General features: G+C 44.7%; 1 protein-coding gene across 1 annotated transcript in view; it reads right to left on the bottom strand.

The window, feature by feature from the left end:
* SEC31B (SEC31 homolog B, COPII coat complex component) overlaps positions 1 to 19,088 on the bottom strand; it is a 30,169-nt gene extending 11,081 nt beyond the window's left edge. Inside the window, exons 1-13 of the mRNA XM_080688470.1 lie at positions 18,992 to 19,088; positions 18,495 to 18,618; positions 9,656 to 9,851; positions 9,350 to 9,445; positions 8,291 to 8,434; positions 7,789 to 7,931; positions 6,839 to 6,938; positions 6,547 to 6,708; positions 5,882 to 6,016; positions 3,280 to 3,510; positions 1,292 to 1,366; positions 946 to 1,044; positions 503 to 599 (exon numbers count right to left, since the gene is read on the bottom strand). Coding sequence (XP_080544596.1) covers positions 503 to 599; positions 946 to 1,044; positions 1,292 to 1,366; positions 3,280 to 3,510; positions 5,882 to 6,016; positions 6,547 to 6,708; positions 6,839 to 6,938; positions 7,789 to 7,931; positions 8,291 to 8,434; positions 9,350 to 9,445; positions 9,656 to 9,851; positions 18,495 to 18,618; positions 18,992 to 19,070 — 1,681 coding nt within the window. The 5' untranslated portion in view covers positions 19,071 to 19,088. The remainder of the gene's footprint in view (positions 1 to 502; positions 600 to 945; positions 1,045 to 1,291; positions 1,367 to 3,279; positions 3,511 to 5,881; positions 6,017 to 6,546; positions 6,709 to 6,838; positions 6,939 to 7,788; positions 7,932 to 8,290; positions 8,435 to 9,349; positions 9,446 to 9,655; positions 9,852 to 18,494; positions 18,619 to 18,991) is intronic.

The raw sequence follows: 19,088 nt of genomic DNA, 5'->3' as shown, positions 1-19,088 counted from the left end.
GAGGGCAGAGGCATCCCCTCCATGTTAACCTGCCCTTGAACCATAGCTTCCTATCACCTGCAGAGCCCACAGCACGCCTCCTATGTCTGTATCATTCAGTTTCCTTAGCCCCAAACAAACTCCCAAGTTTCATTCCTCAACAACAAAATATAGTGGGGTGTCCTGGTTACTCTCAAAGGAGAGAACCCAAGATGAGGAAGTAACTCATGTGGCAGTATCACAGGTGATGTCTGATTGCTCAGCAAGGACAGGGTCACAGTCCTTAAAGCAAGAACACAGAAGGATTGAGAAAATATCTTAGTAGAAAGCTTTCCATAGGAAGGACCCATCCATGAAAATCAACAGCCAAAGAGTGCTCTAACCTGTAACAGAACCACCCAGCATTTGTGATGGTGGGAGGGAGGCAGGAGGCAAGGGACAAGAAAGCAATGTCCTCAAGTCTGAGAACTCTGAGCCCACCTACTCCCATGCAGAGGGTTTCTCTCCCTCAGGGTCATGGTACCTTCTGTGATGGGGATCTCCCATGGAGTCATGTTCTGAGGGACCAGCTCATCAAAGAAAGCTGAGGAGGCAAAGACTTCTGTGGTGTGTTTGGAGGCCTGAACAAGGAAGAACAGAGGTGGCTACTTAGGAAATGAACCCCAAAGACAGAGAGCTGGCTTAGTAGCTCTCTCTGGGAACACTAATATATTTGACCTTCAATGGGTAAAGCTAAAAGAAGCAGATAAGGTTTGGGAAGGGCTCAAGTTCATGATTAAAACACAGCTCACTCCCAGCCCAAAAGCTTATGAACTCTGTCTCACTAACACAGGGGAAGGAGTCTGAAGACTTCTACAGAAGCTGAGCACGTCATGAGAGCAAAGCAGAGGGCCAGGAAGGGGGAAATGCCCTAAAAGCAGGTCTCCTGTGCTACTGTAGGTTTGGCTGGCTGGGCTCCTACCACACCTGGCTGCAGAAGGCTTGTTGTCTGGTACTGCTGAGGTTATCTCCCTTCAGCTGAGGGCTCTTACCCAGCCCTGAGTCTCTCTTCAACCACACGGCCACCTGCATGGAGAGACTTGTGAGTACCACTCTCCCCAGCACAAGGTCAAACAAGCATTATGCTTTCTTTCCACCTCCAAACCCCACCAACTAGAGTAAGATCCTTGAGCTATTTTCCTGGGAAACAGCCTAACTCCAGGAGGTTAAGTTTGTATATGCATAAGTGAAGCTCAGGAAGAGGTATTCTGAGATAGTTTGCACTGGATTCTCTGCATATAAAGTACATGATTCTGATGTGAAAGCAGCTTACCTTCTTCTGAAGCTCATCTTTACTGTATCCTAATAGCTTTAGAAATTGCATTCTGGAGTCTTGCTCCAAGGTCACCTAAGGAACCACAGGACACAAAAGTCTCCATTATATGAATGTAAATAACCCTCTGCTGCTAAAATTGGACATCTGTGCCAGTGTACCCTCAAATATAGTTCTTTGTACTAGCAGGAGTGCCGCTAAGGCCAACACCATCTCTCCCTTTTTTTCTCCTCAGAGTTGATTCCTGCTGGGCTGTAGGCATAGTGTTAACAAAACCTTTTTCCTCTCTGCATGAAAACTGAACCTTCAGTTGACTTCCTACATTTGTTACCTTGGTAACTTCATAATAGTAAAATATGAGCTATGTTTCTAGGCAACATTGCTTGTGATTGGTAAATTGCATTTGGACTGGAACTATATAGACTATAAATAATCAATGTGGGCACCATGTTCTAGGCTTCCCTGATTGCAAGGACTCTTGTAACTGAATAGATCCCTTGCAGAGATTCTAGAAGCTACACTTTTGGAGTTGGTACAAGAGATATTGGCTCATGAGGGCTTGAGACTTCTAAGCCAGGACAACTTACATACCTGCCTGGTGTACATCTTAACTCCTTGCACCTGTGCTACCTTCTGGGGAGCTGAAGAGAACTCTGCACTGCTGCATGGATGCTGCAAGAACGGTCCCAGGAGGGAACACCTGATGCTGCCCTGCTGACAGGCTATGGTTTCTACCTTACATCTTTCTGAGGAGATGACACCAAGTGAGTCTTCTGAGTCTAAATGTCAGGCTCAGAAGACTCCTGCTGGAAGGTGCATGGATATAGTAAACAAAGTCAGTTTCCCACTCAGTGTACCAGATACTGAGGGCCAAGCTAACCTGGGTTCGCTGGTCTGGGTCCTTCATTGATCCTATACTGAATCATGAATTATGACTACCATTTTTTTCATAGCCTCTCAAGGCCCTTCCTTCTTCGATGCTCTTCCCTTGGAAATGTTCATCTGCACTCAGCTTCAGGACCATTCTGTTGGACAGCTCTTGAGTAGCTTTTCAACCAGTCTCCCCTCTGTCCTATGGACATAGCTGCCTGAACTCCTGATCACTCCCTCTATTCTCTTTCCCATCCCACCATTCCTGGAGCTATTATCTATATCCTGCTTATAACAAAAGCTCCCTTTCTCTTTTCTTCCCACATGTTTTCTAGCTTTACTCTATAGTTGGTGATCTTTCTCAAATCCCTTTCTCTTTCCCAGATTCTGGGTGTCTACCTTCATTAAGTTCTAGGTCTGAAGCACAGACCCCACATCCTTCTCAGATCCGCTGGGACAAAGCCCTGTCCTTATTGCATTCTTCTCTACAATCCCAAACATCTGAATAACCCTCTCACTGTCTGTCTGGTCAGTTATTTATCATTCTTTCGTTAGCCCTCTCCTCTCATTTGCTCACTTCCTTTTATCTATAGCACTCCTCCTGATGTCATAAGCAACTTGAAGTTAAAGCAGTACTGTAATTGAAGCCATGCCTCCAGAGTAGAGCAGGACTTGAGCCCTGAGTCCCACCACAATGACTTGCCTTGGGTTACTTGAAACAAACTCAAAGCCTTCTTATAATGATATATCCTTTCAGCTAATCTTCCCTTCCTTTCCCTTCCCATCTTTTCCCTTCGTATCATCTTATCTGCCCTTTGGCATGGCCCTGTGAAAGTCTTCACCTCAGCTCCAGTAAAGTATCCAGGACAGAAGCAATAGTAGCAAAAAGGGCAAATGTCACTTGTACCCCTCACCTTTCCTAGTGCAAATCGTCTTTGAGCCTCTCTCTGGTAAAGGATGAAGATTTTGTGTCCGGAGGGTGGGTGTCATGTAGGAAAAAATCTACTAGGAGTCAGGGCCTCTGAAATCTGGGTCACAGTGTGGTTACGCATCTCCTGGTGTTGCAGTACCCAGCTTTGGGGAAACACCGCTGAGCATCCAGCCTTCAGGCTTCCTACCTTCAGAAACTGCCAGAGCATCTTTTCGCTTTGCACTGACGTTCGCTGGATCTTGTTCTGACAATAATTGAGGAGATTTCCTGATCTCAGGGCCTCCTGCAGCTCAGCTGATCGCATCAGGAATTCGGATTCTGTGGTGACTTGACTGATGAAGACTAGGCGAAGGCAAGGCTGTGGCACCTGATGGGCAGGGGTGCTGGGAAGGCCAAAAGTAACCAGCTTCCCCCCAAACTGTGAGGAAAAACAAGAAAGGTAACGGTCATGCCTTTGAGCTAAAAATTAACACCAAGTCAGGATCACAGGACAGGCCTATATTGGTCAACCCTAGGATAGGAAATCAATAATAAGAAAACTCTTGGGGATGGAATAGAATCAGAAATCGAGGTAGCAAATGTGCCCCATATCAAAACCAGCTCTGCATTTTTAGTACCATCAGCTTAAAACTTCAGCACATGGTACTCATCTTCTCCTCATCTGTCCTGGCACCACCCTTTTCCCATCACCTGGACCAAACGCCTTGGCATCATCAGTCTTTATACAACAACAGCCAAGCAACAACAAAGTCTTACCTCTTCTTGTTCAATGTCTCTTGTGAAGGTCCCTCTGTCCCATTCCCAGTGCTAGCACACCAGAGTACTGGAATAGGTTACTAGCCTCTAGGCTTTTCCTTCCTCCAATCCAAGCATTAGCCTACAACCATGTATCTGTTGCTACTCATGGGCTTGTAATGGTTTCATACAGCCACAGGAGAGACCTGAAGCTGCTCTGCTCGTTGTACACAAAATCCTTCACTACCATGGCCAGACCTGCCTCTGCAGCACCTCTCTCCCTGCTCATTTATGTGACTGCGCCACATCCCCCAAGTCCCCAGTTCCTTCCTGCTCTGTGTCCTCACCCACCACAACACCTCAACCTGAGCATCCTTCTCACCAAATTAGGTACTTTATATAAAGCACTCGGCATAAATACAAAGCTTAGTAAAGGCCCTTTACTCTAGCAGTTCTCCAAGTTGGCTCCATGTTAAAATGACCTGAGGAGCTGTTCAGAGTTGCCAGGCTCTCCCCCAAACAATAAAATCAGAATCTCTGGGGGTGGGACCAGGCATCAGTATTTTTAAATTCTTCAGGTTATTCCAATTACAGTCAAGGCTGACAACTCCTACTTTATTCCCTAGCCATTCACTATTTCCCTTCCTCCGACCCCCTCCTTAATGAACTTTCCCAGGCAGAATTCCTCTCTTGACTCTTACAGCACAAAATCTATACTTTGATTAGTGCTAAACAAAACCATCTGGATTTGGATTGGTATAGTACTGAAGAGTTTGACAAAGTGCTTACATATATTTTTATTTGAGCTTCAAGTCAATTCACTAAAGTAAGCTAGGCAGCTATCACTATCCCTGTGTTACAGATCAGAACACTGAAGTCCTGAGTGAAGTGACCTGCCCAAGGTTACACAGCTGATAAGCGACAGATAGGTAATAATTCAGGTCTCGTGACCTCAGAATCCTTCACTTCGCTGCCTCTTGAGTGTGTTGGTCTTACCTCCCTAATAAAACTGTTGGCTCTGAAAACAAGAGCCCCTACTTTTATCCCGCAGCTTTCAATTCAAGCCTAGTATTTAAAGCATTGGGCTAGGTGTTTTAGGGCCTTGCTACTCCACAGACCAGCAACAAGGGCATCACCTTGGGAACCTGTTGGAAAATCAGAATCTTAGCCCCGACCCCAGACCGAATGAACCAGAATTAGAATTTTAATAAGAGCCCCAGGTGATCTGTATGCACATTAAAGTTTGAGAAGCACTGCTTTAGAGATAAAAATGAAGAAGATGTGGTCCCTATCCCTTAGGGGTCTATTACTTAGTAGGGTCCTGAGACATGCATCTACATAAGTTTAGTACAGTTAGAATGTATCATTACAGGAGTATAAATCTGTGAGATTACAGAAGTGAGGTTAAGTTTGATGAGGGTTAAAGATGGGCCTCCCAAAGGGGGTGGTATTTAAGTGAGGGACCTTGAAAGGCTGTACCAGGATTCAATAGCCTGAGAGAGAAGCTGAAGGATGGGGTACAGGTGGAGGCAGCAGAGTTGGGGAATTATTTGTGGGACATAAGAGAGTCATATTTATTTGGACCATAGAGAACACATAAGAATAAGATGGGAATAAAAACTAGAAGGATAAATGGGGCTCTGTGTACACTTGGCTTTGAGCCAATAAGGTAATGGGGGTCAAAGGTCAAGGGTTTTGAGCAGAGGAGCGACAGGATGAAATCTTTTTTTCTTCTTTCCGGCTTTGTATGCTAACCCTTGCATAGCTGGACTCACTACCAGTCCAGACACATAAAGATTAGATAAAAATCAGGTGGAATCTCAGGCAGTTCTCCATAACGAGGAGGTCTTAAGCAATCAATTCCTTTTATACAGGACTGACAGCAAGCAGGTGAAGGGGCAGAGAGGGAAGCTTGAGCAGTAAAGCAGGACCTACTCTGAGACACAGGTAGATGGAAAAAGTATCTCCTACAGAACGTAGCTCCAGGCTGGGCACACGGTAGGCTTCACAAGCCCTCACACACACAATCTCGCACATACACACACTACACTTACAGCAAATGAAACGCCTGCTGGCCTTCTCATCCATTTGGGGGGTTTTTTCAGAGGAGGTATCAATGACCCTTGGGTCACTTGCTCTGGCATCTGTAATGGTGGGAGAGGCTGGCCTTTGCTGAAGCACGAAGAGATCTGGGGGCAAAAGGACACCCGCATCACCAGCCTGAAATGGCCTAGCCAGGAACTCCACCTACAAACTTCATGTTGGGAGAAATCCTGGATGTATCTAATCTAGCCCACAAAGATGAGACTCCCGTATTCTAATAGTGATTGTGGGATTCCCATGGAGTCGGCTTTTGGAAAGCCTACTGGTTCTAAGGTATACAGAGGAATGTGATACAAAATGGATATGTAGGAGCCAGGGAGGTAAGACAGTTCATCCTTCCAAAAATAATGTCCCAGCATGAGGTCCAATGTCCCTGAAATACCACAGGGAACATCCAAGAACAAAAGTGAAGGTGAAGGCCTCTTTTGTATTGTGGCAGGACTGACTTCCTCCCAGGAAGATGGGCACTGGAGCAAAAGTTCAGCCCTCCCAAACCCAGGGCCCTGCCCTCTTACTCTTCAGTATCCCCACTTCTTCCCAGGCCATATGTCCTGCTCTCTCCCCACAAAGAGAGACAGCCCCTTCCCTCCAGCATTTTCCACTAAGCCCTTCAAACCTTGTCAACCTGTCTCATCTGCTGGACTTCCCAGCTTCTACCCATCACAGAGTACAAACTGATCCAGCCGTCAAAGGAGGCAGCAGAGAATACTGGAGGGTTCCGAGGGCACCACTGCACATCAAAGCACCAGCTGCTCTGTGTGGGTAGCTTATATGCCACCTAATATGAGGGAACACAGCATTAGGGAAACCCTGACGTAGATAAGGCAGCCCAGAATGCATAGCTGCTGCTGGGTTTCCCCTACCATCTCATCTCCCATCCCAGAACGCCCACAGAAGGACCAGCCTACCTTGCTGCTCACGAGGTTCCAGCACAACACCTGGTTGTCCTTGGCACTACTAAGCAGTAGCTCAGCATCAGCCTGGCTCCATGACACTGACAAGATACCCCTAAAAAGGAAAGAGGAACAAGCATTGGCTAAAATCCTTCTATGAATAGGGTACTTTATATATCTCTGATAAATCTCATCCCTACAAAATGAGCAGCCTGATTTCATTTTACAAATGAGAAAAAAAGGGGTTTTAAAAAATTAAGGAATTTTCAGCAGTCAAGCAGCCAGAATCCAAGTCAATTCTAAGAACCTATGCACTGTGCACAGTATCACTCTGCCTTCCATAGATCACTGCAGGATGGCTCTCTTCTTTTCCCCGATTGTAGAGTAGGGACTATGAATCAGCATGAATCAGAGAAGCACCCATCCTATAGGTGCTTTTTAGCTCAGGAGGGTAGTGAGGTCTAACCCTCAAAAGTTCCCAAGAAGGTATAAAGGCAACATGGCCTTTTACAGCAGTTACAAAGAACAGACTGTGGGGCTGCTATCTCTGCTATGGGCCCCAGAACTCAGCTTCAGAGGCAGGCCTGTGTGCAGGACAGACGGTTCTATTACGGAGAAGTCTTGGAGAAGGCAACCTCATCACTAAAGAAATGAACATTACCAGATGGGAGCCTGGGGACTCTCCTCGGGGGCTAAACACTGGCTCCAATATTTCTCATTTCCCTATCTCCACTCCCATCTCTAGAAGTTAGATGGCATCTCAGGCTCTTTTCCATGACCTCTGGGTCTAAAGGAACTCTTCTTGGTTGGGGTTGGAGCTAGGACTGGGTGACTGTGTGTTCACTGGGATGGCTTTGAAGACAGGGAGGATGTTTGGTAGCTAAAGTGAGGCATTCATTGCCCCCTACCCAGGTCATTATGCCCCAGCTCTCCACCAAGGATGCAGATGAAGTTTGAGATACTACCTGCTATGGCTCTCCAGCACCTTCAGGGGTGAGGAGGCGAAGCGCAAGTCCCACAACTGAATCACTGGGAGACGATCATCTTCTGAGCATAGCACCAATTGAGTGGCTATGTCTGGATGCCAGGCCAGGCCTGAGCAGTTCATCTGTGAACAAAGCAGACTCCAATGGGTAACATAACCTGCCCATTCTAGTGTGAACCTTTTCTGCCCAATTGGGATGGGACCACTCCGAGGACAGGTTTTGTGTCTCTTCTAGGTGACTGAGAACACCACAGCCATCAGGAAATAAGTGATGACCATGAATAAGTAAAGACCCTTCGAAGTGCCCATTATCAGGTCTGTTTAGGTCCCTAAGCTTTCACTCTCAATAGGAAATCTGCTAGGGGCTGAATCCACGTGTGTAACAGCTGCAAACAGAACCCTGGCCTGGGGAGGAGCAGCTGCAATGACTACGCCTGAGAGAGAAGCCACAGCCCAAGCCTATATTTTGCTTCATGACTCACCCTGCTGCTGTGATCACTGACTTTGATGATAGGTTCATTCTTCCTGAGATCCCACACAACTGCCTTGCCGCTGGGGTGAGCAGAAGACAAAATGTGTTGAACTTGCCGGTTCCAAGAGAGTGCCTTGATGTCTTCTGGGGGCTGCTGAGGCAGGATGGGGGTAGCAGGTGAAGGACAACTTGCTATCCCCCCAACCAAAAGGCAATTGCTGTTCCACTGCTCCCAACAACCCACAGAAAGCCTAATGGTAGATATGGGGCTACCCAAACCAAGACAGTCTCAGGCAGCTGGCGTTGAATTTTCCAGAGAGGTTCCTTTAGGGTACTGGTGTAGAAGCTGAGACAATGGTAGGCACACTTGGGTTTCACTCCTATCCCAAGGTGCTCCTGAGAGGATAGAGTCAAGATTTTAAAATAACCCTCAGGGATAGAAGGAGGAAGTGAGGAAGGAAGGGGAACATAAACACCCAAGATTCCCAGAGAGAGCGAGGCAGGAAAAAAAAGCCATTGCTACTTTTAGGGCACAGATGCTATCAAATTCATTCTTAACTTACATCACGATACTATAAGCATAAGCCAGAGAAAAGCCAGGAAGCAAAAAGACAGGCCAAGCTATAGACTGACAGATAGGTACACTGAGAGACAGAAATACATGAGACCCCCGACTGCATGGGAAAACCAGATACAGAGACAAGGCTGACCCTCCCCACAAAAGGACCAGGGTATATCTGGGAGTCCCCTCTGCACCAAGCCGGCTTAACCTTGCCTAAGCTAGACAATGTCTTCTCTCAATGTCTTACTCCAACCCCTAAGACAGTTAATGACCACAAACCACCCATCCAAACACACACACACACACACACACACACACACACACACACACACACACTCCGCTCCATCCCTGTTAAATATGGCTGGTAGCACATTGTCTGTGGAGCTTTATTGCCCTCCAGTGGTAAAGCCTAAAATCTCCTATGCCCTGGCTGCCTCCAAGAATTCAAGACTCTTCCCTGGGAAAGTCAGCTGCACACTGTAAGCAGCAGCCCCGGAGCCTCCTCACCTGTGACTTGGATCCTGGGGTCATGGGCACACTCAGGTTATTCAAATCCCAAATGAAGATTTCAGAGTCACTCGCCCCTGAGGCCAGGAGGTTGCCCTGTACAAAGAACAGGTTTTTGAAGACCACCGTCTCATAAAGAGATGGGAGCAGGAGAGGGGGAGAGACCCATATATGAGGCTTCCAAAGCCTCCCCCAAAACAGCCTGGGAAGGGTTCAGAGTTACAGACTGAAAGTCCTAAGTGAATGCTTCCATTCAGAGCTATTGCTTGAGGGCTTGGCCATGTCTGACCAAATGAAATGTAGTACCTGGAAAGGGTTGAAGTCAAGGGCTCTGACAGCCCCCGTGTGCTTCTGTCTCTGGGCAATCACAGGCTCCTTTCCTGAAGACAGGATGTGGGTCACATTGTATAGTGTGAGCATGCCGTTGTCCCCGCCACCTGCGATAACCCCGGTGCCTTCCAGGTTCCCATTGCCAAAGCTCCCCCAGATCAGCTTGTGAAACCTACAGAGAGGAGGAACTAGCATCAGCACCAGTTCAGGTCCATATCAGCAAGTATCTCTGCCATTATGCAGGCATTCCCACCCCTAGCTGGGGCCTGCCTGTCTTCCTCATATCCCAGACCCAGAATGAAGGTCTCCTCTGCCGGGTCCTGCCCTTTCTCTGAAAAATATTCCCTCTATGTTACACTAGAAGCCAGGAAGCCACTGCCTCAGAGTTCTGTGGGAATACTTTTTTAAAAAGTTAATATTAAATAGGCCTAATGATAAATACTTCAAATAGGTCACGTCACCTTATCCTCACAACTCAAATAACAACAACTAATATTTATTGAATACTTCCTATGTACCAGGCACTGTCTTAAGTGCTTTACATGTATTAACTGATTGAATATTCAACAACCCCATAAGGTGTTATTATTGATTCTACTTTCAATTGAGGAAACTGAGGCCAGAGAAGTTATGAAACTTCTGCATGTACAGCTAGTAATTTTATCCCCATTTTACAGCTAGGAAGTAGCAGAACCAAGGTTCAAAGTCAAGCCCATTTTATTTTAATTCCTGAGATCTATACTGTCTCTTGTTTAGAGGAAGACCAAACTTTTCTGTCCTTGACTAGAAGCAGATTCCCTAGACCAAGAATTGATGTCCCCTCTTCCCTCTCAAACTGGATGTGAGAAAAAACCCAAGGACTGCATGCCTTTCCCATGTGGCTAGCTCACTGAAGCATTGTATGGCTGCCATGGGCCAGCCTTAGAGACACAGAAGCATGAAGAATAAACACGCCTTCTGGGAAACACTTTTCTGGTTTCCTGAGGATGCTTCTAACAAGATACTGCCAGTGTCTTACAAAAAAAAAAAGGATGGACCCTGGGTCCCCTGCAGACAGGTGTGGGTCTTCTGCAAAGCCCCTAAAGAAGGCATGTGAAACCCCTCAAAGCTTCCTAAGTGGTCTGTCCATTTCCCAGCTGCTAGCCAAGGATATTTCCACAGCCTTTCTGAGAAATCAGATTTCACACTGAATGGTGTCCTAAGATCCCTCACTGAAATAAAATGCTCCCTCACCTTAGGAACAGTCAGCAAAGAAAGTGAGTGGGGTGACCAGGCAGGAACCTGTTTGGCCAGTCATAGAGCAGAGCCAACCTGCCAGAAGTGAAGAGCTGAGCACCAGTTCAGACTAGGTTAGCACCTGAAGCAAAACAGCAGAGCTATGATAACAGTAGTGTGGTTACCAGAGGGGAAGGATATGGGGAGAAGATAAAGAGGGTAAAGGATCAAATGATATGGTGACAGAAGACTAGACTTTGGGTGTTGAGCACACAGTGCAATATACAGATGATATATTAATATATGTCACCCCAATAGATTGAAAAACAAACAAACAAAAAAAAAACATCAGAGGTGACACAAATGGTGGTCTAAAGCTACTGTCAGAAAGGCTATGCTTTCTAAGGTTGTCTGATCTTAATAGGGCAGAAGAATGTGCTTTACTAGTATACTGGGGCTAGAGGTCAGTGTAGCAGTGGGCAAGTCAACAGAGTGACTAGAGAAGCCCATAACAGGTCACACAGGAACCAGAGGGGGGTATGGTAGTGAAAAACTCACATGGGAATGGTAGAAGAGGTGCAGTGACTTCATTATGGTCAGAGCACATGACATACAGACCAGAGTAGAAGGTACCAGAGACCTCAAGGTGTGGGAGGTCACCAAAGGGTTTGAGAAGAGGACCCAGTTCCTCTACAGTGGTTGAAATGCAGACAAAATGATTTTCTTTCTGTAAGCATGCAGACAGATGGTACATTCTATTTTGTTAGCCTCTTAATGAGTGAGGGTGAAGCTGGAGACTGAATGGGACGTGATAGAGAACACCTGGGATGATTCAAGCAAGGACAGGGATTGATCATTCAGTAGGCTCAAGGATTGTCGATCAGCTCTGCTCTGCAAACGGACAGGGGATAAGAGATAGCTGTGTGTGTGTGTAGAGGAAGAGAGCACATGTGGGCATGTGAGCAAATGTGACAAAATGTTAACAACCGATGAACTAAGTGAAGGTACACAAGTGTTTACTGTATTAATCTGCAACTTGTCTATGTTAGAATACTTAAAAAGGTAAAAAAAAAAAAAAAAAAAAAGATGGCCTTGGTCTGAAAATAGAAACTAAGAGATTTAAAGGGAAGGGTTAGGAAGAAAAGTTTGCATGGGAAGGTAGGAAAACATAAGAATAGAAGTGTAATTCTCTGCTTAAGTGGTTCCCAGGATAATGATGGCAACAATGGAGACATTAGGACATCACAGAATGATAGGTGGCACCTAAACATAGGTTCTTTGATTCTTACTCAGACCTTGTGAAGCAGAATTTTCAGAGACAGGACTTTAGAACCTACATTTTCAGCAAGACCCTCCAGGTAATTCTAACCAGCAGCCAGGGTTGAGGTTGAGAACGACTGTACTAGATGCATCAGACTGCACACCAGCCTAGAACAATCAGGGAAGACATTGAACTTCATAAAGATAGAACCAGCCCTAACAACCAGCTCATTGCTATGCTTCTAGTGAAAAGCAAAACACAGGGCTGAAGAGAATAAACTGAAGCATGTGAAAGCAGAACGCCACACCAGCTAAGCTCCTCTGAGGCCAAGCTTTAGTGATTAGGAATATGTGCTGTATAAATTCTTGCTATGATTTATGTACTTTTTTTGTTTTGGAGTTTGCTTTTTATTTGCTTAGAAAGGTTCCTTTTGAAAAATCTCAGCCTTGTGCAAGTGAACTAAAGTGAAAATGAGTTTCTCCACATCCAGTCCAAAATAGCTGAAGAACTCCAAGTTTCCTTAAAAAGTCACACTGAGTGTTGAAGGCAGTGCTCCAAACTAGAGAATGAAAACAGTGGAGTGGAGCAATGGCTGTCTGAGAAAGAACTACTTTTCTGAATGCATTGTATGTGACAGCCTATTATGTGCCTACTATACATCCTAGATTTACAACAGAGAAAACAGGGCAAGAGAACTTAAATAACATGTCCAAGAGGATAGTAGATGGCAAAACTGGGATTTGAACCCAGGTATGTCCAACAGCAAAGCACATGCTCTCTCTATTCTGTGATCTTGGTGTCTTCTAGAGAGAAGGCAAGTCTTAGAAACTGGAAAACTAAGGGAAGTATACAAAGTGATCTTTTTTCTTCTAGGTGTTGTCCCTTACACGGGCACCCAAAGAGAGATCAAAATGCTCCTAAAGAAAATAGAACCAAGGTGGAAGTACTGGAAGATAGATCACCTGCTTTCTCCATGTGAAGAGGCTGGGTCATACAGAGATTACGGAGGCCTCTCAAGAGATCTAGAACCTCAGAGTAGATAGAGGTGGAAAGCAGATCACACACTGGCCTCTGACATCATTCAGCCATAGCAGCTATGTCCTCAGTTCAAAAATCAATACATAAACAATGTATTATTCTCCCAGAAACCTTTCCTCTTGAGTGAGATTCATCTAACCAGTCAAACATCGCTTGCTTCAGTGCACATGCTAATCCACATTGATTCTGATTGCATCCAGTGACATTTATCAGTCTATTTATAGCTTGAGGTTGTCCTTTATCTACATCCATACCAGTATTTCAGAACACTTCTCTTCAGTCAGATATTTCTAAATGGATATTTCTCTGATGCATCATGGATTGAGAAGGGGATTTTCAGGATTCAAATGTGGTTGAGGCATGGGCCTGGTGAACAGGGCAGGCAAAGGAAAGGAGAAGATTTTGAAAAGTATATGTTTAGTTAATAATGAAGAGACATAAGGAGGAGTTTTTAAAAAGGTTGGAGCGAGGAAGGAAACTAAGCCAAAAAAAGAACACAAGACCTGAATTTTGAGCTCAGCAGGTTCTTAGAAGTCATCTTGTAAAGCCTCTTCTTTATACATAAGTGAGGAAACCTGAGACCACTGACAGAGCTCTATTTGCCCAAAGGCACACAGCTCTCATTAGGGCTGCAACCCAACACAACTGTGCTTTCCACTAAACCAGCGGTCAGCAACCGGTGGTCCGCGGACCACCGGTGGTCCGTGAGGTCCGAAAGGCTGGCGACTGCTGCACTAAACCATGCAGAAGATGATACAAAAGAAAAGAAAGAGGAAAGCATAAAGCAAAGGATGGGTAGCCCTCTGTCTACCCTGATCATCTTGGTCAATAGTTTGTGATACTGACTTTTGAGTAAGTGACCTAACCCAGGCTGGAACAGAAAGAAGTGGGTGTCTTAGGCTTTATGCTAAGATGACTTCTTCAGAAAGGACCTAACAGGACTGTGTCAAAGGTAATCCCTTAGGTCTTTGGGAATGAGAACCAATCTTTGGAAACAATCATAGTGCAATTAACTGTACTATTTATGCTGGTTATAGCCCACAAATCCCTGCAGGGTGGAGCAGGATAATGAGGTAAAGTTCATGATGCCCACGTTCAGTACCAACATTTCAAAAAGGGTCCTTCAACCTAGTTGGCTGCAAAACAAACAGACCATCACCTTTGGAAAGCTCTTAGACTAACTGAAGACTAATATAACTAACTGAAGTGATACATAGAATGCTCAGTTTGATAATCCAGGAATTTCTTTTTTTAAAAATATATTTTATTTTATTTTATTATTTTTTTTTTTTACAGAGAGGAAGGGAGAGGGATAGAGAGTTAGAAACATCGATCAGCTGCCTCCTGCACACCTCCCATTGGGGATGTGCCCGCAACCAAGGTACATGCCCTTGATTGGAATTGAACCTGGGACTCTTCAGTCCGCAGGCCAAAACTCTATCCACTGAGCCAAACCAGTCAGGGCAGGAATTTCTTATTTCACTCATTCATTCAACAAATATTTATTAAACACCTAATGCCAAGCATTGTTCTAGGTGCTAGAGATACAGCAGTGAATAAAACATACAAAAATCTCTACCCACATGGATCTTAGGATTCCATTTCAAGGTTTCTTAAGCAATTATATTGCCCCTTTTTTAGGAACTCTAATCTTAAGGAGCCACGACTGTGCTGAAGCTGCTGCTTGGCCTGCCAAGAATAAGAGCCCTTACCCACTGCCCCTTTTCTTACCTCTAGGAATAGAAACATTATTGAATTAGCTCACCCCTGTCAGGGGCTCTTTCTGAAATGCTTGCTTAGAGGCTAAGAATATCTCATCATGAGAGAAACCAAGATGGCGGCATAAGGTATACACCTGTACGTGCTGCTTTTCACAACCACACCACAACTACAACTAAAAGACAAAACGACTACCACCCAGAACCACGGGAAAGCTGGCTGAGTATAAGTTCTACAACTAGAAGGAAAGAAAGCAGCTCCTGTGTAGGAGGTGCAGAGGCTCGGAAAAGCAGAGGTATGTTGGCGCGTGCGAATCAAGCTGGCGACTGGGTGCGCTGTTTTTTCCAATTGGATGGGAGATACAAGTTCCCGACTCCTCTGAACTCCAGTTTCCGGCGAGACTTTGGGGACCCAGACTCATACGAGGAGAAATTGCACTGTCTGGCATTGGGTTGGAAAGTGAGGGTGGCTTTCTCGCAGAGGTGCGCGCAGGAATCATTGTTTACTGAGCTGGGACGTGGGACGCGGGACACAGAAATGTGGAGACACTGTTTGCCACACCCTAGTGATTCCCTGAGACCCCGTCCCACCCAATTTACAAACCCACCAGAGCTATGCGCAGGGGCTTTTGCATATGAATGGCCTGCCCTTTCGCAGCTTAACCTAACAAATTGCAACTGGGTCAGACAGCTCCAAAACTTCCAAACCCCAAGCAAAGAAGAGAAATCTGCAGATCTCCCTGTAGCTCCTGCTGGGTGGCCTCAGACAGTAGCTGACTTGCACCTCCTTGGAGATCCAGGAACCAGTGTACCTAGAGGTCAGTGTGAGATGACACCAGATTTCAACTCCTCACATACATAAGTGACACACTCAAGAGGCAGACTCAGTGAGCACCAAAGCCCCACTGAAGCAAGTCCTGCCCCATAAGGGTATCTCCAGCACAGCAGTTCTTGCATTATAGACACAACGGGTCCTCACAGCCAACTGGCCTGGAGGTCAATTCCTCCCAGTGATACCAACAACAATCAAGGCTTAACTACAAGACTGTGCACACAGCCCACAAAGGGGTGCACCAAGAGTGTCCACCTCAGGTAACTGGGGAGGCTGAGCCACTGGGCCCTATAGGACACCTAGCATACAAAGCCACTCCATCAACACAGGGAAGCAGCCAAAATGTGGAGACAAAGAAACATGTCATGAATGAAAGAAATGGAGGAAAGCAAACTACTGGATATAGAGTTCAAAACCACAGTTATAAGGTTACTCAAGAATCTTCTAGAAACCGCTGAGAAACTTAGTGAGACATCTGAGGAACTTAGTGAGACCTTCAAGGATCTTAATGAGAATGCCAAAAAAATGGAAAAGGACCAGTCAGAAATTAAGCATACACTGTCTGAAATAAAGAATAATATATAGAAATCCAAAAGTAGATTAGAGGACTCCAAGAATCAAACCAAAGATTTGAAATATGAGGAAGCAAAAAACACCCAACCAGATAAACAAAAAGAAAAAAAATCCAAAAATATGAAGATAGTGTAAGGAGCCTCTGGGACAACTTCAAGCATACCAACATCCGAATTATGGGAGTGCCAGAAGAAGAGAGAGAGCAAAATATTGAAAACCTATTAGAAGAAATAATGACAGAAAACTTTCCCTACCTGATGAAAGAAATAGACTTACAAGTCCAGGAAGCACAGAGAACCCCAAATAAAAGGAATCCAAGGAGGACCACACCAAGACACATCATAATTAAAATGCCAAGGGCAAAAGACAAAGAGAGAATCTTGAAAGCAGCAAGAGAAAAACAGTTACCTACAAGTACCCATACGACTGTCAGCTGATTTCTCAACAGAAACTATGTAGGCCAGACGGGAGTGGCAAGAAATATTCAAAGTGATGAACAGCAAGAACCTACAACCAAGATTACTCTACCCAGCAAAGCTATCATTTAGAACTGAAGGTCAGATAAAGAGTTTTACAGACAAGAAAAAGCTAAAGGAGTTCATCACCACCAAACCAGGATTATATGAAATGCTGAAGGGTATTCTTTAAGAAGAGGAAGAGGAAGAAGAAGAAAAAGGTAAAGATAAAAATTATGAACAACAAATACATATCTATCAACAAGTGAATCTAAAAGTCAAGTCAATAAAAAATCTGATGAACAGAATAAACTGGTGAATATAATAGAATCAGGGGCATAGAAAGGGAATGGACTGACAATTCTCAGGGGGAAGGGGACGTGAGGGGTGCGGGAAGAGATTGGACAAAAATCTTACACCTATGGATGGGGACATTGGCAGGGGGTAAGGGCATGGGGTGGGGGAGGGAATCAGATGGGGGAAAAAAGAGGAACATCTGTAATAATCTGAACAATAAAGATTTATTTTTTAAAAAAAGAATATCTCATCATTATTGGTAAACCCTCTAGTGCCTGCTCTTCAAAAGGTACAAATACTGGCAATACAAAGATATATAAAAAACTGCAAAATACAAATACTGTCATAATGTGATACAGAGGTTCAAGAAAAAGGAAACAATAACTAATCTTCATTATTAGATTAAACCATGAAAATAAAGAAGAGGATACCTCTTTCTAAACATCTTAACTAATCTCTCGAATGGACCAAAAAATTCACAAGAGGATGGAACATTGTATTCTAAACTGGGATGGATGGGCAAGATAATTCTCTGGGTTGTAAGAAAAAGATTTATATTTTTAATCTAAGAAATGATATAAATTACACTTTTAAAAATTACACTTTAGTAATAGTACAATAATAAATGTACATTATTTATATTGAATATATAATTTTATATTGAATGACTTGAATATAGTAATTCACATTTTTCCAATGGTACAAAAACGTGGAGACCATTGTTTCATACTGTAAGCCTCATCTTTACAAAACCTATAAAAGAGCAACTGAATAATGGAAAGAAGGTAGGCTTTGGAATTAAACAGGTGGAGACTTAAATCCTAGCTTCTCAGAGTTTTGGTTCCCTCCTATGTGAAATGGGAATAATGTTATTTATTGCTTAGACTCATTTCGAGGGATGAATAAGATATACAGAGCCCCTAGCATAGTGCCTGGCATGTATACATGTGCTCACGGAATGCTAGTAAGTGAATGCCAGCCCTGTAAGCCTGCCAGAGCCATGAAATCTGTGAGTCCCAATTAGTCTCTGACAGCAGTGAGGGAAGGATCATTCGTTCTCCTCCCTTTGGCAGAAGAGGGGGATATTGTGTAAGGTATTTATCTTCACAAGAGCCAACGGAGGAAGGAGTCAACATCTTTGGATTCAGAGAGATCAGATACTCCTAGGTCTAGGCCTGTGGGAGGCATCTCTATCACATGATTCTGCTTAACATTGCTGCTGCTGCTGACCAGAAAGGAGTGGGTGCTTTTAAAATAGTTTTGCAAAATAAACCCAGAGTTAACTTCTCTCCAACTTGGTGAGGATCCTTCTCCCCTCACTTGTCTCCTCATGAACCCTGAGAAGCACACACTACTCCCAGGATTCCCCATCAGGGTCTACATCAGGATCTGCCCTGCATACCCATCAGCACTTCAGACATAGTACCTGCTTGAGGCAGAAAGGACTCCCTTGCGTTTCAAGTCCAAAGAAAGGTCCCTGAAATCAACCTCAAAGATTTCCAATGTGCCATTTGTGCTAAAGGAGGCATCTAGCTGCTGGGCAGATGTTCCTAGGCACAAGAAAAATTAGGAAGAGGCAGCATATGAGCAACAGAATATGCATGGATTTGGGGTATATTTATATAGGGAGTGGAGAGGAGGAGAAACAAGAAAAGACTGAGTACATACACCCTTTTTCAAATGGCAACTGCAAAGAAAGGTCCTTTTTCAAATGGTAACTGCAAAAAAGCATGAGGTGCCTAGCCTTGAGCCATAGTCCAAGGCTACCGTCAGGTACCCAAACCAGCTGACATCCCCTTGCTTTGCTGCGAGCCAACCCCATGACTCTAAAGCTTCCTCTGATGTTCAATAAAGAATTCTGCATATTAAGCTTCCCTGGACCTATGTACTTCCCCTGGCTCCTAGTCCACAGAATCACCATACCTGTGGCCAGATACACAGGGTACTGGCTGGCTGGGCTCCACACTTGGACAGCTGGCCTCTCAATTTCCTTCAACTTCATGGTCTGACCTGTAGGTGG

The sequence above is a fragment of the Plecotus auritus genome (assembly GCF_963455305.1).
Source record: "Plecotus auritus genome assembly, chromosome: 9".
NCBI classification, from domain to species: domain Eukaryota; kingdom Metazoa; phylum Chordata; class Mammalia; order Chiroptera; family Vespertilionidae; genus Plecotus; species Plecotus auritus.
The sequence above is the reverse complement of the archived record's forward strand: the minus strand, read 5'-3'. Positions and strand labels throughout refer to the sequence as shown.